At 39.6% G+C, this 26,998-nt stretch overlaps 1 protein-coding gene across 1 annotated transcript in view; it reads right to left on the reverse strand.

Moving 5' to 3' along the window:
- LOC119821765 (leukocyte immunoglobulin-like receptor subfamily B member 3A) overlaps positions 1-25,517 on the reverse strand; it is a 41,796-nt gene extending 16,279 nt beyond the window's left edge. Inside the window, exons 1-5 of the mRNA XM_042055579.1 lie at positions 25,264-25,517; positions 24,862-24,979; positions 24,253-24,537; positions 22,512-22,817; positions 20,239-20,328 (exon numbers count right to left, since the gene is read on the reverse strand). Coding sequence (XP_041911513.1) covers positions 20,239-20,328; positions 22,512-22,817; positions 24,253-24,537; positions 24,862-24,979; positions 25,264-25,464 — 1,000 coding nt within the window. The 5' untranslated portion in view covers positions 25,465-25,517. The remainder of the gene's footprint in view (positions 1-20,238; positions 20,329-22,511; positions 22,818-24,252; positions 24,538-24,861; positions 24,980-25,263) is intronic.
- Between the last annotated feature and the right edge of the window lie 1,481 nt (positions 25,518-26,998).

A 26,998-nucleotide genomic window follows, 5' to 3' on the forward strand; every position in this document is an offset into this window, starting at 1 on the left:
AGCAGCCCTCATTGTCTGCCATGTTCTGGGAGTCCGGGGTTTTATCCCATGCTTTTTCAGGTCTCAGTACAGCTGGCCTGGGTGAGGCTCCCATTAGATCAGCCCCAGCATCTCAGTGGGGTGGGTGCACCCCTCATGGTCCTGACCATCCTTCTCATGTTCTCCCATCCTTCTGCTCCTCATTTGGACCTTGGGAGCTCAGTCCGGTGCTCCAATATGGGGCTCTGTCTCTATCTCCATCCATCACCAGCTGAAGGTTTTATAGTCTTTACACCTTTATGAATTTGCCTAGGGCAATGTGGAGTACCTGTGGCATAGAAAATACTGATGCCATTCCAAATTCCTAGGATAAATATGTCACTTTATATAACAGAAGAATATTTCCATCTGTTTTTTGTAAATTAATTTACAGTAAGTGAACACCAGTCAATTTTAACATTTATGGAGACATACTGACTTTTCATCAAATTCTTTTTATCTATTCTAGCAAACATGTTTCCCTTTTACTTTTTGTGGATGGAAAATATTAACCTTGATTCATAGAAAGAACCCATATTGATCATGTCTGCCATTCTCCTTACATGACAGAGTATGTTACTTGCTATATTTTTGGTCTAGGACACTGTCTGTAATGTCCTTTGACATTGTGAACTATGCTGGTCCTCTTGTGTAAGAAGATACTGATCTTCTTGTTGAAACACGGAACAAACCTGGGAAAGTTTCATCAACTATTTTTGTGAAAGTTTGTGCAGAGGCAGCCAGCCCTGCCCCACCACTGATATAGCCCAGGGAATGTAACCAAAGGAAAGCCATGGCCAGCACCTTTAGTGGCCTGCAACCTCTTCTGAAGAAGCCAGACACATCCACTGTAGTTGTGTGTCCACTCCTCCTTTCCCCCAGGCACCAGAGACTCAGGTCCTGCTACTCAGGCCCTAGGGGTCCCAGCAGCTGCTGCCATAGGCCGCTCCCCACCCTCCCACCCCTGCCCTTGGCTGCTGACAAAACTCTTGACTGTGGTTTAAACTGTTAACAGCAGCCCATGTTGTTCCTTCTGCTCTGAAACCAAATTTGCAGTCCTTTTCAGAGTTCCTCTCCCAACTTGCCTTCCTCCTCCCCCAACACCTCCAACTCTCCCTAACAACCTTCAACAACCCATAACCCAAACAAATCCACCTGCCTGTGCCTCTATCCTTGTCCAGCCTACCCCTAGCTTCAGGTCACTGACTCCTCCCAGTCAGCCTCTGTGGACAAGGCCATGCCACAAAACTTCCCTCCTCTCATATCTCAGTTATAAACTTCTTTCCTGTCCTAAAACTCCTCCTGCAGCTTACACAAACACAGGATCCCAAAATTTTGTATATCTTAACTCTGTCCTACACTTCCAAAACTTCGACTAAAATTCATTTTCCACCTCTCTCTTCTTGAACATCATCTCCAGAGACCAGCTGACTCTTCTCTGCAGTCACTCCAAAGAGCCCCCCCCCAGTCTGATGCTGACTGCTCCCATCCTATCCCCAAACAGATTCACCACACCCTTGGCAATGCGCTGTCCACACTTGTTCCCATGTCAACTCACCTCCACTGTTATACTGTTTCAGAGGATGCACTCCTCCTCCTTCCTTCCAAAGCCAAATTTCCACTTTTAATCACTTTATGACCCTTCTTTTTTCCAGCATCCTATAGCTTTTTCTTTTTCTTTTTTCTTTTTCTCATTTTTTTATTCAAGATTTCCATCAGCTTTACACATACACATACACATATCAAACTTATAAACATGGATATTTGTGTTCTGTTTTGCTTGTTTTCAGATAATTTTAAAATTTTTTTTGTCTTTTCAGGTGTGGCTCACTTACAACCCATTTCTTACATGTGGCCAAAGATATATTTGAATGTGGCCCCAACATAAAATTTTAAGCACTTTGATATTCTCTCTCTCTCTCTCTCTCTCTCTCTCTCTCTCTCTCTCTCTCTCTCTCTCTCTCTCTCTCTCTCTCTGTGTGTGTGTGTGTGTTTATGTTTATGTGGATGTAGGTACATGTGTATAATGCATGTGTACAAGTGTGTATGTACACTGAAGACAGAGTTCAGTTTGGGTGTAGTTCTAGTTTGTTTTCTGTTGTTGCTATAAACACTGACCACAATCAACCTGGGGGATGAGAAAGGGTTTATTTGGCTTACAGATTACAGTCCATCTTCAAGGGAAGGCTGGGCAGGAATTCTTTCAGATACCTGGAGGCAGGAACTGAAGCCAAGACCATAAAGGGATACTGTTTATTAACTGTTGTCTCCATGGTTTCCTCAGTTTGCTTCCTTACAGACCACCCAGGACCTCCTGCCCAGGGGTGACACAGAGTACAGTGGGTCAAGTCCTCCCACACAATTGTCAGCAATCAGAAGATTTCTCTCATGACATGTTCACAGGCAAACATGATGGAGTTCCTCAGTTGAGATTCTCTCTTCCAAGATGTGTTTAGTTTTTTTGTCAAACTTATAAAAACTAAACATTACAGGTGTTGTTTCTCAGGAGTCATCTATCGTGTTTCTTGAGATAGGGGTCCCCCTCACTTGGATATTAGAAACACCAAGTAGGCTGATTTTTGTGGCAAGCAAATCCCAGGGCTCCTCCTTTTTCTACCTCTCCAATCTAGAATGACAAACAAGTATCACCATGCCCAGCTTTTGAATGGGTCTAGGTAGCAAGCTCAGGTCCTCATGTTTTTGTCACAAGCTCTTAACTGATTAAATCATCTCCTCAGCCCACTATGAGTCTGTGTGCGTGCGTGTGTGTGTGTGTGTGTGTGGTGTGTGTGTGTGTGTGTATGAGATACAGGAGTAGCAGAAGAAGAGAGAGAATTTTCTAAATGATTTACTTATTTTTATTTTATGACTATGAGTATTTCCCTGAATGTAAATGTGGCCCACAGTGACTGTAAAGAATGCATCAGATGCCCCCCCAAATTGCCCATGAGCCATCATATGCAGTTGGGAATTAAATGCTGGTCCTTTGCAATAGTAGCAAGTAATTTTAACCACCGATCCACCGTCTCCATCCACATATGTGACTTCAAAATATGTGATTTTGTGGATCTGTAGTATGAAATGGCATTGGGCCCATCCCTCCGCCACGGCTAGCTTAACCCCAAAAATAACCACAGTGGAAATTGTATGAATTAATTACTGCCTGGCCCATTAGCTCTAGCCTCTTATTGGCTAACTCCCACATCTTGATTAACCCATTTCTATTAATCTGTGTTCACTATGAGGTCGTGGCTTACCAGCGTGAGTCTAACCAATGTCCATCTTGGGTGGGAGAAGCATGGCATCTGCCACACTGCCTTCTTTCCAGCATTCTGTTCTGTCTACTCTGCCTACCTAAGGGCTGCCCTATCAAAAGGCCAAGGCAGTTTTATTATTCAACCAATGAAACCAACACATAGAAGAAGACCCTCCTATACCATGGGTCTACAGTGTGAATTTTGCAGATAACAGAATCATGTCATAATTCCGAGTATTGGATGTGCCTGGGCCTGATGCTTATTGAAGAAAGTGCTATTTGGCTTACTTGAATTTGTGTGGTTTCTTGTTTAATTCACATGATTACTATTTTTTATACTGCTTGATATCAAACCTATGGTTTGTGGCATCTGCACACAAATGAACACACATACACACACACAATCTCATGGTGTTTGAAGTAAGCATGCGGTTTTATGTAGGCCCACAGCTATCCTTAGTCACTTCTACCACTGAACCACATCCCTTTCCTGTTTTTACCATGTATTTTTGAGTCTCACTCAGAAACCATAATCCTCCTGCTTCAGTATCTCAAGTACCTGGAATTAGGGTGTGCATCTCCAGACTTAGCTTCCAATTTCATTAATCATTTTTAATTTCATCTGATTGTTGTCTGAATCACACAAGGAATGCTCCTATTGCTGAGATCTGCTCTGTGACCCTCAGCAATTTGTCCTGGAGATCTCCGTGGGTGCCCTGTGGGTTGAAAGTTTTTGATTGTTTGCAAGACTGCTCATGTCTGCTGCCTTCTTACTGATGTTCTGTCTGGATGTTATGTCCAATGTTAAAGTAAACACCGGAATCTAGTATAGCATTTCCTCTATCTCTCTTTACATGCTTGTATATAATGATATGGAATGAATATATACACTCTTACTTGTTCAGTCTGATGTCTTGATTCAGAATGACAATATAGAATGAATTTCTTGGTCTCTTGTGACAGATTTTTACTTTAATTCTATTTTTGTAATATAAATGTGACTACTACCTCTTTGATCTATCTATCATCTATCTATCTCTCCATCTTTCTATCTCTCTCTCTTCCTTCCTTTCTATCTAAGAAAGAAGAGAGAAGATGGGCAGCTGGAAGTCATGTGCTTTATTTTTATTTTCAGTTCTAGAAGAAAAGATGATTTGTCTAGGACCTATAATGACCACTCTTCTTGTTAATGAGGCTAGATTTATTTATAATCATCTAGGAGGTACACTCCTAAATGTGTCTGGGGGTACTTATAGGAAGATTTATCTGAGGAAGGAAGACTCATATTGAATGTGGATGGCATTAAGGAACAAAGGCTGGAGAGATGGCTCACAGTTTAAAGTGCTTTTCTGTCCGATTATGAATATAACTGTTTATTGATGTTTATCAACCCTCTATAAATGGTAAAGGATGATCTGTCTAGATATTTCCATCTTTAACATCTGCTAGGTTAAGAGATGCTTGCTGCCAGATTTCCTGTCAATTTTGCCTACTCTCATTCCTTGTAATACACTGGAAAATAAATTTCAATCAGTCCATTCACCTTCAAACTCCTTCTATGTCTACTGACTCACTCTCAAATCCATAATGTCCTCTTTAATTATCATTGTTACATGTAAATACAACTTACTTATATCCATGTAGTATTGCTCCTGTGCAGACAGGACCAGGGCTGACCCACTTGGAATTGAACATCCTATGTGAAGCTCATCCCTGTAAGAAAATGATTTTCCCTGTCAGCAGTCATTGACCACCTGTAGCTCTTCATCTAGGGGGACGGGACCATGTTTAATTTCCATGTCAATATTTGCTTGTCAACAGGTAATGTCATTGTGTTTCTTCTCTTCTTTAGAAAACCAAGCTATTGAGATTTTCATGAGTTCATTTATCTGTATCATGTCTAGGGGACACATCCAGCAGCAGGCATCTTGAAAGATTTGGCCAGCCTCTTGCTCTCAAAATCCTTCTTAATCCATTTACCATAAATTACTACTCCCAATCTTAAGTATAGGAGGTGCAATTGCAAATATATAAATTGGTTTAACACCCTATTTTAGAAGCACCACACACTTTGAAACACGGATTTGGAACAATAATGTGAGCCACAAGTATTATACAATGAAACACAGCTGGCAGATTCATGGACAATCCACTAGAGTGTAAGAGTATGATCCGGTGGAGATCCCGATGTGCAAAATCTTTGGGAACACTTTTATAGATAGTCACTGTCAGTTACTGTAGAAATCATGTGAAAATCATGAAGCATTTCTCCCTTCCATCATGGGATTCATCCCCAAATATCCCAGCAGTGTAAAAATCTTTCTTTAAATCTGACTTTTCCTGTACTGACAACTGCATACTTTTTTTTACACTACAGGGCCCTGTTGTGAAGCATTCACTCAGCTAAACCTTGGTTCTCATAGTCAACTCTACACAAAGGTATGTTCCCAACAATTATCCTGATTGACAGGACTTATTGACAATAAAGGAGCCCTAAGCAACAAGCATTGAGTAGGGGAGAGAGTATGTCTGCTATTACTGATAAACAGGTCTGGGTGACCCTGAATTGATGGAGGAGAGTTATCTGTCTATGTTACTTTCATTAGTTAATTAATAAAGAAAACTGCCTTGGCCCTTTAAGAGAACAGAAAATTAGGTAGGTGGAGTAGACAGAACAGAATGCTGGGTAGCAGGAGCGGGGAGACCTTCAGGCAGTCGCCATAATGAGTCACCATGATTCTCCTCTCTGAGATGGACCAGGTTAAGATCTCTCCTGGTAAGCCACACCACCTCGTGGTGCTACACGGATTACTAAATATGGGTTAAAGGAAGATGTGAGAATTAGACAATAAGAGCTAAACCTATGGGCCAGGGCAGTGATTTAAAAAGAATACAGTTTCCGTGTAATTATTTTGGGGCAAAGCTAGCCGGGTGGCAGGACACAGCCCGCCGCCACTTCCTTCTACACTGAATTTTCTAGCAGCAGACTCAGGAAGGTGTAATCTACTGGCCTTTGATCTACCCTAACAAGCTATTAATATGCTGTATTTACCCTTCACCTTGATTTCAATTAATGTAAGATCATAGCCCAGGAGATTAACTGTTTATGCCTTTATCCCTAGAGACACAGGAAAAAAAACTTGGGTCACCAAACCAGCCCCAGCGAAATAAATTCCTTCTCACTTAGTTTCCAGCAGATAACCTGCTGGAGCTGTAAGAGAAGTCACCAAAAAATTTCCTTTAATTCAGTTAGCAAGATGCTTATGTAAATCAAGCACTTTTGCCTTCCTCCCACAGATTACTATGGTTACCACAAGCTGTGTTCCCAGCTGCTGGATAAAGAAGAGGAAGTGCTCAGAAAGTGCAACAATATTGTGGTATTTTTCTACAATTATTATTCACAAACTTCTTACACTTAACTAGTTACACTTAAGAAATGTAGTTAGTGTGTGAAAACTTAGAATTGTATTGATTCTTAGTTAATCTGCCAGTGAGCTTCACAGGCACACCTCCCCCTCTGAGATATAAGGTGCATCCTTGTCATATTTACCTGTTTCTGTGAAATGTATGCTTAGTACTACTGTTAGCACCTATAGAATTTGCTAACTATGTCTGTGTGGGTATAGAAACAAAAAACCTGTGGAATGGGTAGATCAGCAAGGGGAACAGCAAAGAACAGCGAGGAATATCGAGAAGGAACATCAAAAGGAAAACATCAAGAGAGCATTGGTGAGCACATAAAAAGAATAAATAGGACATGATAAAAGACTTATGTGGGTTAACTTATTTATTTCATTTACCCTCAGGTATCTTTAGCAAGTTTTTGCCTGCTATAGTGATCCCTCTGAATCCTGAGAGGCTTAGTGGGCTTGACCCCAACACAAACCTCAATAGAGTAATAAAGCATACTGACCTGGTGGCTTCCTCATTGAGAACTGGCTCTCAAAGGCCCAGAAGATGCTTTGCAAGGGGCCAAGGGAGGAGAGCAATCTGTAGTCCTATCAAACTGCAGTCTACAAACCATAACAATGACCAGACAGCAAAATATACACAACAGTGCAATAGTGGTAATACTGTCTTGTGAATAACCAGTAGTTATCTATTCAGAAGTCATACCCACTCAATAAAAAGGGATTCATGTCTGGTACTGTAAATCTAGACAACTACTGGAATTACTTTTAGTTTTATTTTATTTCAAGCCTATAGTAAAACATTTCATTAATGTTGATGGTAAGGTTCTCATTCGTTTTCGTTCATAAAAGATGATATCACAAGAAATAAAATTCTAAGTATGAAGCTATTTCTTTCTCCCACTCAAATGAAGTTTATTGCATCTTGCCTTCCCTTAGGTCAAAGTTAGTGACCAATTCAAAGTCTCTTAATGAAAAGTTCTGTGCCATCAACATAGGATGCTGCTAAGTGTTTTTTCTCAATTTTTTATGTTTTGATTGTGTGTCTAGGTGTAGGTCTCGTTTTCACTGACTAGAGTTAGCTAAAAATCTGAATCACACAGGCTCTTGTAATGACTTTGAAAGTTTCTTTCTTCCTCTCAAAATAAAAACCCTAGTTTTGAAAACTGGCATAATATAATATTTTGCAAAGCTACAAAATCTGGTTTTACTTTTTATTTACATGTTGAGACTTGCTTTGTGTACTAATATATGATTGATTTTGCAGAGATTTCCATAGACTCCTAATAAGAATGTGCATTCTTTTATGCTTGAATGGAAGGTCTGTAGATGTCCCTTAGGTCTGCTTGGTTTATGATGTATTTCAACTCCAATGTACTGTGAGAACTCCTTTCAGTCAATAGCCTTTAAGATACTGTCCCACTTTAGGTGTGGTCAAATGTACTATAGATACAGATGTAAAAAACATTCATGGCTCCTTGGCTACTTCATTTGGTTCCTGTTCCCCACTCATGCAGAGGGCTGCTGGTCTGTGATTCTACCCCTAAATAAAGAATCCTTCATTATATTCCATTCTGAGCTGCTGTAGAACTATCTTATAATCACAAACCAATGCTTCCCTATTTCGTTTTTGTTCATATGATTTGTCTATTGGAGAAAGTGGGGTATTAAAGTTAATCTGTAGTTTTATGTGTAGTGTTTCTTTTATAAAATTAGGTGCTTCTTTGTTTGGCATAAATGTTTAGAATTGTAATACCCTCTTGGTATATTGGTCATTTAATAAGTATGAAGTACCTTTCCTTAGTTCCTCTGACTACTTTTGGTTTAAAGTCTGTTTTGTCAGATATATAATCTATAACAGAGCAGCACAAAGAAAGGAGAGTAAATAAAGACAGATAATTTAAGAGTCTGTTTAAGAGCCACAGGTACAGTGGTTAACCAATGTGTAACATGAACAGCTTTTAGTTTAACACTTTGCACCATTAAGGAAGGAAGTCTATTTCTTTAAATTAAAGAGAGTATTGTGTTTTCTAAGGAATATGGTAGCAGAGAATGTAATGAGAAATCACTAGGGTTCTGCACATCTGACAAAGTAGCAATGGATAGACAATAGATACAGGAGTCACAGAAAGGGGGAATCTACCCAATATCAAGACTTCTTTCTTAGAGCCAAAAGACTATTATCATATATAACTCACTCATAAGTGGGTTTTTAAAAACATAAAGCAAGGAAAAACCAGCCTACAATCACAATCCCAGAGACATCTATTCAATAATGAGCACCCTAAGAGAGACATACATAGATCTAATCTACATGGGAGGAGTAGAAAAAGACAATATCTCCTGAATAAATATGGAGGCAGGAGAGACCATGGGAGAAGGGTTGAAGGGGAGGGAAGAGGAAGGGACAGGAGCAGAGAGAAATGTAGAGGCTCAATAAATCAAATAAAAAAGACTTTCTTGAACAAGAAGAATAGAGCAATGTTCTATGAGAGTCACTATGTTGAACAAGATCCTCAGTCAAGCACAATCACTGTGACCTCATCAAGTAGCATATGTCTATGTGTCCTAGTTGAGAACACATAGTTGGAATGTCCTAGTTATTCATCATTTGGAAATGTGTAACCAAACCAAGCCTACACCATTTTTAACCTATTCTCAACTGTATTGGGGGGGGGGGGGTAAAAAATATATGTGCCTTTAGTATCGTGGCAGGATACAAGATCAACTCCAAAAAATCAGTCGCCCTCCTATATACAAAGGATAAGGAAGAAGAGAAAGAAATCAGAGAAGCGTCACCTTTCACGATAGCCACAAATAGCATAAAATATCTTGGGGTAACTCTAACCAAGGAAGTGAAAGACCTATTTGACAAGAACTTTAAGTCTTTGAAGAAAGAAATTGAAGAGGATACCAGAAAATGGAAGGATCTCCCTTGCTCTTGGATTGGGAGGATCAACATAGTAAAAATGGCAATACTACCAAAGGCAATCTATAGATTTAATGCAATCCCCTTAAAGATCCCATCAAAATTCTTCACAGATCTTGAGAGGACAATAATCAACTTTATATGGAAGAACAAGAAACCCAGGATAGCCAAAACAATCTTATACAATAAAGGAACTTCTGGAGGCATTACCATCCCTGACTTCAAACTCTATTACAGAGCTACAGTATTGAAAACAGCTTGATATTGGCATAAAAATAGAGAAGTCGACCAATGGAATCGAATAGAAGACCCAGATCTTAACCCACAAACCTATGAACACCTGATTTTTGATAAAGGAGCTAAAAGTACACAATGGAAGAAAGAAAGCATCTTCAACAAATGGTGCTGGCATAACTGGATGTCAACCTGTAGAAGAATGAAAGTAGATCCATGCACAAAACTCAAGTCCAAATGGATTAAAGACCCTCAATATTAATCTGAACACACTGAACCTATAGAGGAGAAAGTGGGAAGTACTCTACAACATTTGGGCACAGGAGACTGCTTCCTACGTATAGCCCCCAGCTGCACAGACATTAAGGGCATCATTGAATAAATGGGACCCTCCTGAAGCTGAGGCAGCTTCTGTAAAGCAAAGGACACTGTCACTAAGACAAAAAGGCAGCCTACTGACTGGGAAAAGATCTTCACCAACCGCGCAACAGACAAAGGTCTGATCTCCACAATATATAAGGAACTCAAGAGACTAGACTTTAAAATGCTAATGAACCCAATTAAAAAATGGGGCACTGAACTCAACAGAGAATTCTCAACAGACGAAGTTCGAATGGCCAAAAGACACTTAAGGGCATGCTCAACCTCCTTAGCAATCAGGGAAATGCAAATCAAAACAACGTTGAGATACCATCTTACACCTGTCAGAATGGCTAAAATCAAAAACACCAATGATAGCCTTTGCTGGAGAGGATGTGGAGTATGGGGTACACTCATCCATTGCTGGTGGGAATGCAAACTTGTGCAACCGCTTTGGAAAGCAGTGTGGAGGTTTCTCAGGAAATTTGGGATCAACCTACCCTAGGACCCAGCAATCCCACTCTTGGGGATTTACCCAAGAGACGCCCAATCATATTACAAAATCATTTGTTCAGCTATGTTTATAGCAGCATTATTAGTAATAGCCAGAACCTGGAAACAACCTAGATGTCCTTCAGTGGAAGAATGGATGAAGAAGTGTGGAATATATACATATTAGATACTACTCGGCGGTAAAAAACAATGACATCTTGAATTTTGCATGCAAATGGATGGAAATAGAAAACACCATCCTGAGTATGGTAACCCAGACCCAAAAAGATGAACATGGGATATACTCACTCATAATTGGTTTCTAGCCATAAATGAAGGACATCGAGCCTATAATTCGTAAAAAATCCTAGAGAAGCTATATAAGAAGGTTGAACCCAAAGAAAACATATAGTTATCCTCCTGGATACTGGAAGTAGACAAGATTGCCGGACAAAAAAATGGGAACATGGGGGTGGGGTGGGATGGGGGAGGGGGATGGGGAGAAGAAAAGTGTGAAGTGGAGGATGGGAAGAGCTTGGGGGAATAGGATGGTTGGATATAGGAAAGGGTGGATATGGGAACAAGGAATATATACCTTAATCTGAAATAATTAAAAAAATAAAGTGGTTGCCTATCGAGTTGTGGGGAGAAAAATTTGTACTCCAGGAATTCACATTTAAAATCAGACACTGAGATGCACCTATAATCCAAGCACTGCAGTTTTCAGATGTCAGGCAGAGACCAATATGTTGCACCAGCATGGCCACTGTTGTTCTTCTGAGCAAGGGATGTCAGGATTAATGCAACACAACTTTAGGTTCTGCAGACAAGCCCTTTATTTCACTTTCTCACAAGTATATATAGCCCTCAGCAGGGGAGGCCAAACCAGCAAAAGCAGGAAGCTCATCACCCTAACTCCATGGCTTAGAGGTAAACATCCTTAGAAACATTGCTGAAAACAATAGATTGTTCCTGTTTTTGTTCCTGTTTTCAACCAACCTCAAGAGTGCAAAACAGATCAAGTGGGGTTCAAAGGCCTGTCCTCTAGAGACCCAACATGAATAGATACCAGAAAGTTTGGAGGATACCAGGAAGATATATGAATTTTGAGTCAAAGTTCCAAGCCAAACAGAAGTAGTAGATGCCTGAGGACTGATGTCTGAGGTTGTCTTATGACCTCAACATGCACACTGTGCACATGTATAGTCATACTCACGTGTGCACTCCCTGTATACACATTCAAATTGTTGAAATGAGATGGGGAAAAGGATAGATGGGACCCTCATTCTTCTCCTCCTTCTCCTTCCTATATTTTTTTTTGCTACTTTTGCTGTTTGGTTGTTATTGACACAATGAAACCAATTGCCTCAAGCTCTTGCTGCTGTGACTTCACTACCACAGTGGACTGTCTTCTCTCAAATTGTGAGCCAAAGCACATTGTTCCTTCCATAGGTTGTTGTTGTCTTGGATTTTGGCACAGCGACAAGAAGACCAATATTATTCTGTATTTATTTATTCATCAGAGACTTTTATATTGCCTTTTTGGTTTTGCTTTTGTTTTTGTGTTTGGAATTCACCCTAGGGATATTCTCATGCTGCATATACCACTGAGATCAACCCCAACTCTCGTTCTTCTAGGTAGTGACCAATGTTTTATATTTCTTTTACTTTTTAAGATTTATTTATTTTGCCTTATCTATATTCCTGTCCTCGTGTATATTTATGCATGACATCCATGCCTATTTCCCACAAAGGCTAATAGAAGGCATAAGAAGATGTGAAAATGGAGTTATAGACAGCTATGATCTGTTATGTGGCTTAAGCTTCTGAAACCTCAAAGACCACCTGAGGTGATACAGTTTTCTGACAAGGCCAAAACTACTCCAACAAGAATACACATCCTAATAATGCCACTCCCTATGAGCCCATGAAGGTCATTTTTGTCCAGGTAACCACACACAGATTCAGAAAGATAAATTTTGCATGTTTTCCTCTATAGGCAAAAATCTAGATTTTTAAGAGGTATATAATAAAAGGGAGATTCTTAAGGAAGAGGAACAGACACCAGGAATGGCACAGGAAATCAAAGAGTGATGTATGGAGGCCAATGTGTTCAAAGTAGACATGTTTTAATGGAAGTGACATACTAAAATTCATCATTTTGTGCAATAAATATACATTACTAAAAAAATTTTTAAAACTGTTTTCTAATAACATGTTTAATGTTATGTCTAGCCTTTTTAAGCTCTAAGAATTTTATTCAGAATAAGAAAAACTGCCCTATTCATAAATTAATTCATAACTATTTTAATAGAATATTCAAATCATAATCATATTTTTATATACAGTATTCTGATGAGAAGTACTAAGCACTTTTTTATGAATGCCAAACAATAAGTTATATTCTTTAAATTCCTTATGAAGACCAATATATAAAAAATTCTGGCTCAAGAGCATAGTAATCTCTCCTTCCCTCTGTCCTCTCCCTCTCTCCTCTCTCCCTATCTCTGAAGTTATCATTTGAAATTTCAGCTTCAACAAGCATAATGCAATTCTGGATACTAAGAACATGTAATAGTTCCACAAATAGTAAGTCAAATGACAAAAAAGTGACCATTTTAATCATCACCTAGAAATAAAACTGTTAATTGCTGCAGCCAGCACAGCCTGGATAGCCAAGACTGGCGGGGGGTGCGAGGATTGAAACACGAAGGCTTCTTTTCAGGTGGAAGAACAGCAACCTTTATTTTGCCCAACAACCTTTTATACTTCTACTCCTTCTGTGGAGACCCACTGGCTAGAAAGAACACAAACATCCTTGTCAATCACAGACCACAAGGAAGTTCCCCTGCGGGTCAGGGGGAGTGAGAGCAGCTAGATCACAACTCCCCCCATTTTACTTTATAATACCTTGCCTGTCATGGGGAATAGCCCTCTAATATTCCCTGTCTTAGGTAGCATCCTGCTCCCAAAGTATTGCCCGTCCGTGGCTACCCAGACACATAGCCCTAAACCAAGTATCCCCAGGACTGACAGTACCAAGGAACCAGACCAGTGCTGCAACCATCTAGCATGCACTAGCTGGGTGGTAAAATTAACAAAAGCAGTATTCCAAACCCCTCCCATATGACGGTTGAGTTCCATAACAGTAGCAGAAGCATGCAATACAGTCCATGAGTAACACACATAACATGATTAAGCTGTTGAAAAGTCAAAGATAGTCCACATGCTCATGAACCAGAGCTACTTGTTGGTTTAAGGTCAATATGCCCAATTGAATATGTCCATTAAGATCATTTAGAATGTCCAAAGCATTGCTGACTCAGCCTGCTGGTTGACAGTCTCAGCCATCTGCAGAGTCTGTGAGAGAGCAAGTCCAGCAGCAGTAGCTGTAGTGGAAAAGCTCTGCTCCAGCGACCTTCTGGCCCCAGCCCCACTCACTCTGGATCCAAACTGCTGCATGGAGTGGAGCAGAACTCAGGAAAGCAGGCTCGCTGCTCCTGCTCCAGAACCATTGAAGGGGCTCCACTTTAACAATCATTTAGGGAATTTGGGCATCGTCAACTTGTCTGGCTACTTCCTGCTGAGCGGGGGTGCTGTATTCTTGGGAGTATTTTACATCAACATTTCAGGGGGGCTCAGTGATTCAAACCACATAAATTTGCAATGAGTCCACGGTTCTCATTTTCTGTGGAGACAAAAACAGAACCTCTTTTCCAAAGCATCAAATCCTTAGGCCCACATTTTAAAGTCCAAATACCTTTCTTAGCAGTTTCCAGAATCAAAGGTCTTTCTTAGGTTCAGAACACAAAAGACAACACAATCAACACAATAACATATATCTCCACACATTCTATCTTTTGAGGCCCTCAATTCACCCTCCTGTCTCCTCTTTATTGCTTCCCTACTGGCCAGTCTGCCAGAGGGCATCTCTCAGAGCATCTCTGGGGATGAAAAAAACACATACTCATTTTAATCTGACTTGGCTTGTTCCCAGTCTGGAACATTTAAACCCCCTCCTGTACAAAATCTTTGGCTGTCTTCCTTGTTACTTCTGTGCCTTGTTGCTCTAAGAGTTTCAGTTACTTTTTGAGACCTTTCAATTCACCCTCCCACCTTTTTATTCTTGCTTATATTTTGGAGGATGTCCCTCAGAGTTATCTCTGGGGATGAAAAATAAAGACACTTTACCTTCCCCAATATGCTCCTCAATTTAGCCGGAGGCTGGAGCGACCCCGTTCACGTATCCCCACTTTCCATATCTCGGTGGAACCTCCACTTGCTGTGGCCAGCACAGCCTGGATAGCCAAGACTGGTGGGGGGTGCCGGGATTGAGACATGGAGGCTTCTTTTCAGGTGGAAGAACAGCAACCTTTATTTTGCTCAGCAACCTTTTATACTTCTACTCCTGTGGAGACCCACCAGCCAGAAAGAACACAAACATCCTTGTCAATTACAGGCCATAAGGAAGTCCCCCTGAGGGTCAGGGGTAGTGAGGGCAGCTAGATTACAACAGTTAATAAATGAGAAATGATAAACAAGTTATTGACAAAACAATTGAAATGATCATTAAAATGTTATATTTCGTGATCATTTATTCTACATATCAAAATTTACATTTAAAGCCTTAGGTTTTGATGGGTTTTCTCAAACAGAGGAGATGTAATTTTTATATGTAGTTTGAGTACTTCCATTTTGTGATTTTTTTCTGTAGTAAATGACAGTGACAGTAAAAGCAAAATGAAAAAAAATGTCTTATTTCAAGCACTTGGATTCATGTTTCTAAAAATGCAGAACCACCTGGCATGATGGCACATGCCCTTACTCCCAGTGCCAGGGATGCAGAAAGGTAAGGGACTCTCTGTGAGATCCAGGACAGCCTGATCTAAACAATGAGCTTTAAACAAGCCAGGGCTATACAATGAGATCCTGTTTTTAAAGGAGAAAAAGCAGAACCCAAGAATCAGTGAAGATAAATGTCAAAAGTTTTATCAGTGAAAGCATAGATGAAGTAGAAATAAGAGGAAGAAAAGAAAATAATGTAATTCTAATAGGGAGAAAGCCTTTAAGAAGTGGAGGAAGCTAAGGAGGAGATAGAGGGTACAGAAATATAGCTGCAACGTCAATAAAAAGCAAACACAAATGAGGCCACACTTTGCAATAAAAGGGAGAAAAAGCATGAGTGTTCTACAAGCCAAAAGAAAATTGAAGAAAACTCATATGCTGTCTTTGAATCTATTTAAGCTTGTCAGAACTCTTGTCTGGTGCCCCTAAGAAGCTCATCTAGTATTTTGGGTGTGTTCCTTGCCTACTGAGATTCAGCTGTTCTTCCAAGCACCCCCAGAAATGGTCTAAGACCCAGACATGAGTGCAATCCACATCTAATCAGGGACAGCTCAGCAGATGGAGTTCTTTCCAAGGTCTATTCTGTAAAGTCATCTGTTCACATGGTTCTGGAAAAAATTTTCTCTCATTTCAACCTGTGGTGCTCCTATGATTCCACCAGGCCTCAGCCAATATTATCAATAGAATCAGAAGGACCAGCCCTGCCACACTCATTCTAATTGAGTTCTCCAGGGTATAATCCTTCATGACAGAACCTGTGTGAAAAGAGAAAACACAATGAGTGGATCAGGCCATGCACCACAGGGTTCTGAAATGCAGCTCTTTTCTGTCTACCTTCAAAGAGTTATTTCTTCTTTAATCAAATTGAGAGTTGAAATCAACAAAATAGAAACAAAAAAAGCAGTACACAGAGTCAATGAGACAAAGAGTTGGTTCTTCAAGAAAATCAACAAAATAGACAAACCTTTATCCAAACTAACCAAAAGGCAGAGAGAGAATTTCCAAGTTAACAATATCAGAAATAAAAAGCAGGACATAACAATAGACATTAAGGAAATCCAGAGAATCATTAGGTCATATTTTGAAAACCTGTACTCCATAAAATTGGAAAACTTAAAGGAAATGGACAACTTTCTGGATAAATATCACTAACCAAAATTAAATCAAGACCAGATAAGTAAATTAAATAGACCTATAACTGATAAAGAAATAGAAACAGTCATCAAAAGTCTCCCAACCAAAGAAAGCCCAGGACCAGATGGTTTCAGTTTAGAATTCTACAATATTTTCAAAGAACTAATACCAATACTCCTCATATTGTTCCACATAATAGAAACAGAAGAAACATTCCCAAACTCTTTTTATGAGGCTACAATTACCCTGATATCCAAACCACATAAAGATATTACTAAGAAAGAGAATGACAGACCTATCTCACTCATGAACATTGATACAAAAATATTATATAAAATACTGGCAAATTGAATCCCAGAAACATCAGAAAACTCATCCACCATGATCAAGTCAACTTTATCCAAGAGATCCAGGGATGGTTCAACAGATGAAAATCTATCCATGTAATCCACCATATAAACAAACTGAAAAATAAAAACCACATGATCTAGCCAGGCAGTGGTGGCTCCCAGCACTCGGGAGGCAGAGGCAGGCAGATCTCTGTGAGTTCGAGGCCAGCCTGGTCTACAAGAGCTAGTTCCAGGACAGGCTCTAAAAAAGCTGCGGAGAAACCCTGTCTCGAAAAACCAAAAAAAGAAAAAAAGAAAAAAAAAACACATGATCATTTCATTAGATAGTGAAAAAGCCTTTGACAAAATACAACATCCCTTCATGATAAAGGCCTTGGAGAGAGCAGGGATACATACCTAAACATAATAAAGGCAATACACAGCAAGCCAACAACCCACATAAAATTAAATGGAGAAAAACTCAAAGCATTTCCCCTGAAATCAAAATAAGGCAAGGTTGTCCACTCTTTCCATATCTATTTAATATAGTTCTTGATGTTTTAACTCGAGCAATAAGACAACAAAAGGAGATAAAGGGATTACAAATCAAAAAGAAGAAGTCAAACTCTCACTATTTGCTGATGATATAATAGTTTACATAAACAATCTCAAAACTGCTACCAAGAAACTTCTACAACTCATAAACACTTTCAGTAATATAGCAGGATACAAGACTAATGCAAAAAAAAAAAATCAGCAACCCTCGTGTGCACAGATGATAAATGGGCTGAGAAAGAAATCAGAGAAGCATCACTCTTCACAATAGACACAAATAGCACAAAATATCTCAGAGTAACTCTAACCAAACAAGTGGAAGACTTGTATGACAAGAACTTTATGTCTTTGAAAAAAGAAATTGAAGAAGACACCGGAAAGTGGAAAGATCTCCCATGCTCTTGGGTTGGTAGAATTAACATAATAAAAATGGCAATCTTACCAAAAGCAATATACAGATTTAATTCAATGTCCATCAAAATCCCAGCAAAATTATTCACAGACCTTGAAAGAACAGTACTCAACTTCATATGGAAGGCCAAAAACTCAGGATAGCCAAAACAATCCTGTACAATAAAGAAACTTTTGGAGGCATCACAGTCCCTGACTTCAAACTCTACTACAGAGCTACAGTACTGAAAACAGCCTGTACTGGAATAAAAACAGACAGGAGGACAAATGGAACCAAATGGAAGACCCAGATATTAATACACACACCTACGAGCACCTGATTTTTGACAAAGAAGCAAAAAAAAATCAAATGGAAAAGAGAAAGCATATTTAACAAATGGTGCTGGCATAACTGGATATCAACATATACAAAAATGAAAATAGATTCACATCTATCAGCATACACAAAACTCAAGTTCAAATGGATCAAAGACCTCAACATAAAGCCAGCCACACTGAACCTTACAGAAGAGAAAGTGGAAAGTACCCTTGAATGCATTGGGACAGGAGACCACTTCCTAAATGTAACCCCAGTGGCACAGACACTGAGAGAAACAATTAATAAATGGGATCTCGTGAAACTGAAAAGCTTCTGTAAAGCAAAGGAAATGGTCAACAAGGCAAAATGGCAGCCTACAGAATTGGGAAAGATCTTCACCAGCCCCTCAGAAAGAAGACTGATCTCTAAAATATACAAAGAACTCAAGCAATTGGTCATCAAAAGAACAAATAATCCAATAAAAATGGAGTACAAGCCTAAACAGAAAACTCTCAACAGAAGAATCTAAAATGGCTCAAAGACACTTAAGAAAATGCTCAACATCCTTAGTCATCAGAGAAATGCAAATCAAAACAACTCTGAGATTCCATCTTACACCTGTAAAAATGGCCAAGATCAAAAACACTGATAACAACTTGTGCTGGAGAGGTTGTGGGGAAAAAGGAACACTTCTGCATTGCTGTTGGGAGTGCAAACTAATATAGCCCCTTTGGATATCAGTATGGCAATTTCTTAGAAAATTAGGAAACAGCCTTCCTCAAGACTCAGCAATACCACTTTTGGGTATATGCCCAAAGGATGCTCAATAGTACCAGATGGACATGTGCTCAACTATGTTCATAGCAGCATTATTCATCATAGCCAGAGTCTGCAAAGAACCTCAACGCCCCTCAGTCAAAGAATGGATAAGGAAAATGTAGTACATTTACACAATGGAGTATTACACAGCAGAAATTCTCAGGCAAATGGATGGATCTAGAAAAGATTATTTTGAGTGAGGTAACTCAGACCCAGAAAGACAAATGTCTCAAATAGGTCCTCAAATAGATCCTCAAATAGGTCCTCACTCATAAGTGGCTTTTACACATAAAACAAAGAAAATCAGCCTACAAATCATTATCCCAGAGAACCTAGACAGCAATGGGTACCCTAAGAGAGACATACATAGATCTAATCTACATGTCTTTCTATAGCTAGCAAAAAACCAAGAACAAACAAAAACAAACAAACAAAAAACAAGATCTCCTGAGTATGGGGACCATGGGAGAGGGTTGAGGGGAGGGGAGAGAAAAGGAGGGAAACAGAAAAAAAATGTTCATCTCAATAAAATTAATTTTAAGAAGAGTTTAAAAAACATTATTTCTGTCCAAACAGAGTCTTCTGGCCTGAAATCATTATAACTCTCTCAGGGGAACCGCATTCAGTTATCTCTTACCCTTGCAAGTGTCCTTTGAATTTCCTGGTCTTTGAGTTTGTGCACAAGTCTGTTGGTGACTATCACCTTTCTCCTCCCCAACAATGCTAAGTTTGAGTCTGTTCTATTGCTGAACTCAGGAATGGAGATCCTCCATGGGCATATGTCTATTCACCTGAATGTCCTTTGCTGATGCCTCAAATGAAATAGCCTATGTTTCTCTTCAGCCTCATAGAAGGACATAGGGGACCATTGTCTTCAGTTTCATATGTATATAATATGAATATCCAGGACATATTTTTATCTCCCCACCCAAAAAAATGGGACCAATAAGAAACCCTTCTGGAACTTCCACATATAAGGTTAGGGTCTGAGTTATAGTTGTGATGTAATGAGCTAGGGTATGTTCAAGATGAAAACAGAGGCAAGCCCAGGTGATGAAAGATTAAGAAGAAGATAGATTCAAGGACAGGACAACTGTAAGGAATCTTAAAGTTCTGTTTTATGGTGGCCACCCATGGTATTCACAGACTTCCTGTGTCCCTATCCTCTGAGATGGGTATCCCTGGTTCTTTATCTTGTGTAAGGTTAAAATGATATGAAGAGTTGCTGGCATCAGGAACTAAGAGGGAGAAGAAGAGAAAAATGAGATCTTGATTATTCCTACAACAGTTTTCAGTCCACCTCTTTCTTCTGTGCTTGCTCCAAGAACTTTATATCTATTGTATTTTAAAACATTTCTCTATAAGAATGTTCAGTGATACTTCCTGACACCATATGCTAGTGACCCTTTTCTGAGTTTAATTTCATGCTGTCATTCTCTTGAATATTAATTTATTATTTGAATTTTATCAACATGATGGGTTTGGCAGCAATACAATGTACAAAACCAGACTGAGAAAGCATACATTTTCTATCACTTCTTGAGAGCTTAAGTGTGCTATTCTATAAAAAGGTAAAAATAAAAAAAAAACCAGATCACATCTACCTTTCTTTGTAGATTAGTAGAGTAATAGTATGGGTATTTCCTGTAGCCTACCTATGCATCAATGAGTTTCTTTTTTTTACAAGAAAAAGTGTGAAGTGCTGTTTATGGAGTTAGGAAAATATGCTTTTTCCTATTTAATTTCTATATATTTTCCTATATTAAAATATCTATGCTAGTAATCAAACCTGGGGTCTTGTCATACCTTCACATGTTAGGCAGATGCTCTACAAATAAGACACACTCCCAAGACTCTTGCGTTTTATTTTTTAAAAAAGGTTTATTAATGTTTATTTTGTGTTTATGGGTATTTTGCCTGCATGTGTGACATGTACAGATTTCATGCCTCATACTAAAAGAGGCCAGAAGAGAGCATCAGAGCTCCTGAACTAGAGTTACAGACAGTTATGAACCACTGTGTGGGTGCTGGAAACAAAACCCAAGTCATCTAAAAGAGCAGCAAGTGTTCTTAACTACTGAAATATCTCTTCAGGCACCAGAGATTTGCTTTTAATCGTGTGTTATGTGTTTATGTGTTTCTCTGTGTGTATATATACTCACATGAGCTCAGAGAAGTTGGAGGCCAGAAAATTGCACGGTATCTCTTGGATAGGAAATTATGGGTGATTTTGAGCCACCTGGTGTGTGGGTGCTGGGAAATGAACTTGAATCTTCTTGAAGAGTATTAAGTGCTCTTAACCAACTAGCTACCTTTACAGCCTTTCAGTTTTTTAAAAAAATATTTTATTTTGTTTTATTATTGTATCCATGCATTTGAGTGTTTTGTCTATATTATATATGTTTGTGTGTGTGTGTGTGTAGAACTATGTGTGCAGTGCCCACTTTTGTCAAAAGAGGGCATTGGATTCTCTGGAACTGAAGTTACAGTTGGTTTTGAGCCACTATGTAGGTACTGGGAATCGAATCCTGGGCCTCTGAAAGAATAATAAGTTTTTTAACCACTGTGCCATCTCTCCAGCTCCTCCTTACATTTTTTTAGTTAACTGCTTCCTCATTCTCTCTCTCTCCCTCCCTCCCTACCTTTCTCTCCACACCCTTGTGTATGTCCCTGTCTCTGGCTTACTTGACTCTACTTATTTCTTTTGGATCCAAAATATAATTTTTCTCCTGAGTCATTCTATAACATCAGTGATTATTTTGGGATACAGCCTTAGAAACCAGTTTGGAGATATAGGAAAGAAATTCAAATATACAGGTATTGGTGTTTAGCTTCTTCACCCAGGATCATAATGTAAGACCATTATGACTCAGCCAGAGGAAGGACAGACTGTCCAACTAAAGGCAATGTAAGGAATCATGGGGAAGCAGCACAGGAAAACACAATGCAGCTCTGAAATTCAGGTCAGGCACAAGAGATGTCTAGTTTCCTTGGATGAGAAAAGAGATGTAGTTAAGTGGAAACTCAGTTTGTGAACTTCCTAGGTCTCCTGACAAGGTAATGATGGAAAAGGCCTCTTTTTGACCCATGCATTGTATCACCATGGTTTCTCTGCTGCTTGTCTCTGTTTATAACTTCTCAGATTCCCCTATCTATGTTTGGAAAAACTATTTAAATTTTGAAACTGCAATATATCACTCTCCTTCCCCGTTCCTCCCTCAAACCCCTCTTGTCTGTTTTTATAGAATAATATGAACTTGAGTTTCCTTTATCATTGTCTCCATCATTAAAACTCTCATCAAGTCTACTCCATTCCATAAGTACTCAGTACTTACCAACCTCCTGTCCTAGGACTTCCCAATTCCAGAATTACCAATACTATATAACACAGAGTCTAAGGAATAAGTCTAGAGACTCTAACCTGTGACAACCATGTCCAGTGGGTCACTTGGGTCTGACCACACATAGGAATGTTGACTAGAAGAACTGTAACACCTGTAGGTCCCAGCATGTGCTGAAGTCACAGGAGTTAGAGAGATGTTGGCTTGAGATCCTCCAGCATAAGGCTTTCCAACAAGATACATGCGGATTTCATTTACATCCTTTCTGTTCACAACCAGAATGAAGGTCTCAAACATGGCTTCTGAACAGCATTTTAATGTCATCATTGCTCCTGATTTTATTGGAGGAGCTGGTAGGGCCAAGAGGGAAGGCTTTCTGTAGAGTCCTAAAAATAGAGATTGTGAATTTCCACATCATGGAAACTGGTATAGCAAAGGTTCTCCAACCCCAAGTCATTCCTCCTATTCATAAACCCATGTCCTCTTTGATGGCTATCTCTCTACCCAATTAACCATTTCTTTCTGTCTTTGGCTCAATTCTCTGCGTCTAATAGTTTCAGGCACCATCTGACTGGGATTGTCCCATGCAGATGATGGTTGCATTCATCTACCAGTTGTTTTCCATTTTCTGTGATGGATGAGGGTAGAAAACATAGCATTCTGGGTTTCAGACTCCCTCTGTATACATTTCATGCTTTTTGGGGAAAAATGAAATCCCTGACAGGATGTTATAGTAACAATAAGGCAACTGACAGGAGTTCTCCTATGCTTCCCTCCTGACCTTAGACTGCTTCACATAGTGTGCGTGGGCCTTGTCCTTGTCTGTGGTCCCAGCTCACAGAGGACAACCTTGAGTATGGATTTATGACATCACCCCCTGTCATCCTGGTGGCAGCATTAGTACCATGATCAAACTTGTCTTGGCATCTCTTCTCTTCATGTTTGTCTCTGACTTGGGTACATTTTTAGTTGCTAATTGTTGATGTTAGAAATGACCATAAAAATGACACAGGAAGAGAAAGTACATGTGTAATATCTTACAGTTCTGGAGGTAAAAGGTCTGAAATGAGCCCACTGATACAAGTTTCATTTCTTAAGGGTTACATTTCTTCCAAAGGCTCCAAGAGGAGAGGATATTTCTTTTTCTCTTCAGATTATAGAAGCCTCCTATACTCTGTGGCTTGTGAACACTTGGTTTTCAGAACCAGAAAAATGGAGTATGTCTATGTCTCATGCTGCCTTGCTCTGACCTTCACTATACTCCTTCTTCTCTCTTGTGAGATATTGTAGCTATTCTAGCCTATGTGGACCATCCAGGACTTTCTCTTCATCATAAAGCTAACTGATTAAAATGTGAATTGCATTCTTAACCTCTGTTTCCCTTCCATATGAGAGTTGTTTTGTACCAGCTCCAGTGAGATCTCACCAGGATCCCAGGAAAACTACATTAGTACCTTCTGAATATAGTGCACTTCATACTCTAACCATCTCATATTAAGCCTCACTCTTAAAGATCTCTCTATCATGACACATTCATACTTGGAACCAAGTTTTTAGCACATGAACTTTAGGTGGAGGTTAAATAACCAAACCATCAAGCCACATGACATATTAATTGATTCTAGGTTTGGGAATATGAATATCATTAGAGGAAACCTTTCCTGACTATCTCAGTGCCCAGTCCCCTGTACTGATGTTTCTGGAACCTGAGACACTTGAAGACATTCCACTATTCTGGGGACTCCTAAATAATAATCGTACTCATGATCTCAATAGAAATTGTGGAACAATGAAGAATACCTTTGTTATGAGTTGTCTCACCTGTAACTATGATTAACAAGGGCTCACTGATTTCTGAAAATTTATGAGGGAGGTTAGGTTCAAAGCCCTGACATCTATAGGTCCCCGCATGTGCCCTTGTCATGGGGTTTATGTCAAAGCTGTGTTGGAATATGATGTTTTGGAATTCCAGGATGTGGACTTCATTTTCTTTGAATAAACGGAACACTTCAAACCCAAGTTGGGACTGACACTTCAGAGTCACACGCTCTCCAATGGAAATGAGAGAACTGGGCCAAGCAGACAGGGTGGGCTTGTTAGAAACCCCTGTGAAGAGAGAATGGTCCAATCTTAGAAAGGAGGAGGCAGGAATACCTCTTTCTTTGTGCTCAGTATCTCTCCTTGCTTGTGTATTTCTAAAGTTCCTTCCATGCCAATACACCCAGAAGTACATAACAAAACCATATACTACTGAAACTTTTGAGCAATTACTGCATAAAAGATCCAATGTGTCAGGAAAATCAATTATATATAAAAATGAAGTCATCAACCAAGAATGAAATGACATCAAACTACATCAGTTTACATTAAGCAGCTGAGTCTGTTTAAAATAATCTGGAATGTCCAGGACATAGTAAAAAGTCTCCCTACCCCTTCTGGTACAATAACAGGTGACCTGTGCATGTTCCAACATCATGGATATTTTGGGGGAGCTTGCATCCTCATCTGTCCTTGAGAGTGACAGCTGTTCCAAGCTGTGAGTCCTTCCCTATTAAACAGATGACATCACTTTTCCTAGAAACTCAGGACTCTTCCAGTTCCTTTGTCCCCAGTGTTGACTGATTCAACCAAGGAAAGAGAATCTGTGAGTCTCTGGGACAGAATTAGAAAGCATATTTCCAGGTCTTTCACCTTCCAACTTATAAGATGTCAGTCACAGGCTGTCCTGTTAGTCTTTACACCAGCCCAATCCCTGTGCTGTTTGCCTTCCTGTTACAGAAAAATCTTTATATGTAGCATGGGAAGTAATCCACAGTTTGGGGTCAGACTCACCCACTTGTGCCCATGTCTTCTGCAACAACAAGAACCCTGGAGGAAAAGACACTTAAGAGGTGAGCTGTCTCCTTTTGCCCCTCTGCACCTGTTGAGTCTCTGTACATTAGAAGTCAGAGCCCACTCAGTGAAGATGAACTCATGCACCAACGTCCACCATTGCATGGAAACCAGGCTCCCTGCTGTGGACAGATCCACCATCCCTATCTGATATTTCCACCCTTTTATTCCACATCATTCTTTCCCAGGAGTACTTACCAGGACACACCAGGCTAAGGACCGTAGGCAGCATGGTACTGCTTCTGCTGACAGGAGGTAGTTCCTCAGTAAAACCATACAGGATTTCCTGAGAGACTCAACTCATCTGTTTCACTGGTTGACCACAGCTGAGAAAACAGATACTTGTTGGCTACTTGCATGTTGTATGTGGCTCAAAAATTATGAAGGATTTCAGAAAATTCTTAAGACTCCAACTCTTACTTTGCAGACTTTTACCATGACAATACTGGAACATGTCTTGACCTCAATTCCTCTTCTTCAGAGCCATCAAGTAAGGTAATTATTTCAAAATTGTATCTTTGGGTGTTTTTATACAAGATTTAAGTATTCTTCTTATGAGGTGTACAAACATTAAATGGTATGGGACAATTCTATATTCTGTCAATTATATTTTAAATAAATGCTGATTGGCCAATAGACAGGCAGGAAGTATAGGCAGGAAAACCAGACAGAAAGTAGAGGTGGGGCTATGAGAACAGGAGTATTCTGGGAAGAAGGAAGCTCTTCCCGAAGTCCTGCCCAGATCACCAAAGAAGTAGGAAGTGACTTGCCCTGCTGAAAAAGGTACCAAGCCATGTGGCTAATATATACTAGAATAATGGGCTATATAAGTTATAAGAGCTAATATGAAGCCTAAGCTAATGGGCCAATCAGTTTATAACTTATGAAGACCTCTGTGTGATTTTCTTTGGGGCTAAAATGACTGTGGGACCTGGTGGGAAAACAAAAACCCCAATAAGCCCGACCCTCATGTTACAATCAAATGAGTACTTTCAATATAATAATCATTACATGTAAATCAACATGAGTTTTACACTAATACTTCTTTAGATTGGTTAAGATTATAATGATTTCATTTCCAATTAAACTGATTATGTGGTTATTGAGAACCATAAAATCCCACTTCTGAAGAAAAGCCCAAAACATGTATGTTTCCAGGACACTACCATCTGAAATTTATGATCCAGGGATCCACTCCTTTTTCCTTCTCTTCCTCTTTTCTTTCTGTATCTCTACCCTCTCTTTTCTCTGTTTATCAGTTTGTTATATAATTTCCTACTTCCTACGTAACATAATTCTGTTGAATAATATTGCCAGTGGTCAAATTTTGAATTCCAGAAGAAAAATTACCTAGACATTTCAAGAAAAAATATTAAAAAGAAAATAGGAGCCATTTTAGGTTTAGCAAGAGACTTCACTCTAGAGGGGTTCCCAGGTATCCATGAAGATGTCTCCAGCTAGTTCCTTGGGCAGCTGAGGAGAGGGAGCCTGAAATGGCCCTTTCCTATAGCCATACTGATGAATATCTTGCATATCATCATAGAAGCTTCATCTGGCGTTGGATGGAGATAGAGACAGAGACCCACATTGGAGCACTGGACTGAGCTCCCAAGGCCCAAATGAGGAGCTGAAGGAGGGAGAACATGAGCAAGAAAGTCAGGACCCCGAGGAGTGA

This window comes from Arvicola amphibius, chromosome 8 (assembly GCF_903992535.2).
Source record: "Arvicola amphibius chromosome 8, mArvAmp1.2, whole genome shotgun sequence".
In the NCBI taxonomy this organism is placed as follows: Eukaryota; Metazoa; Chordata; class Mammalia; order Rodentia; family Cricetidae; genus Arvicola; species Arvicola amphibius.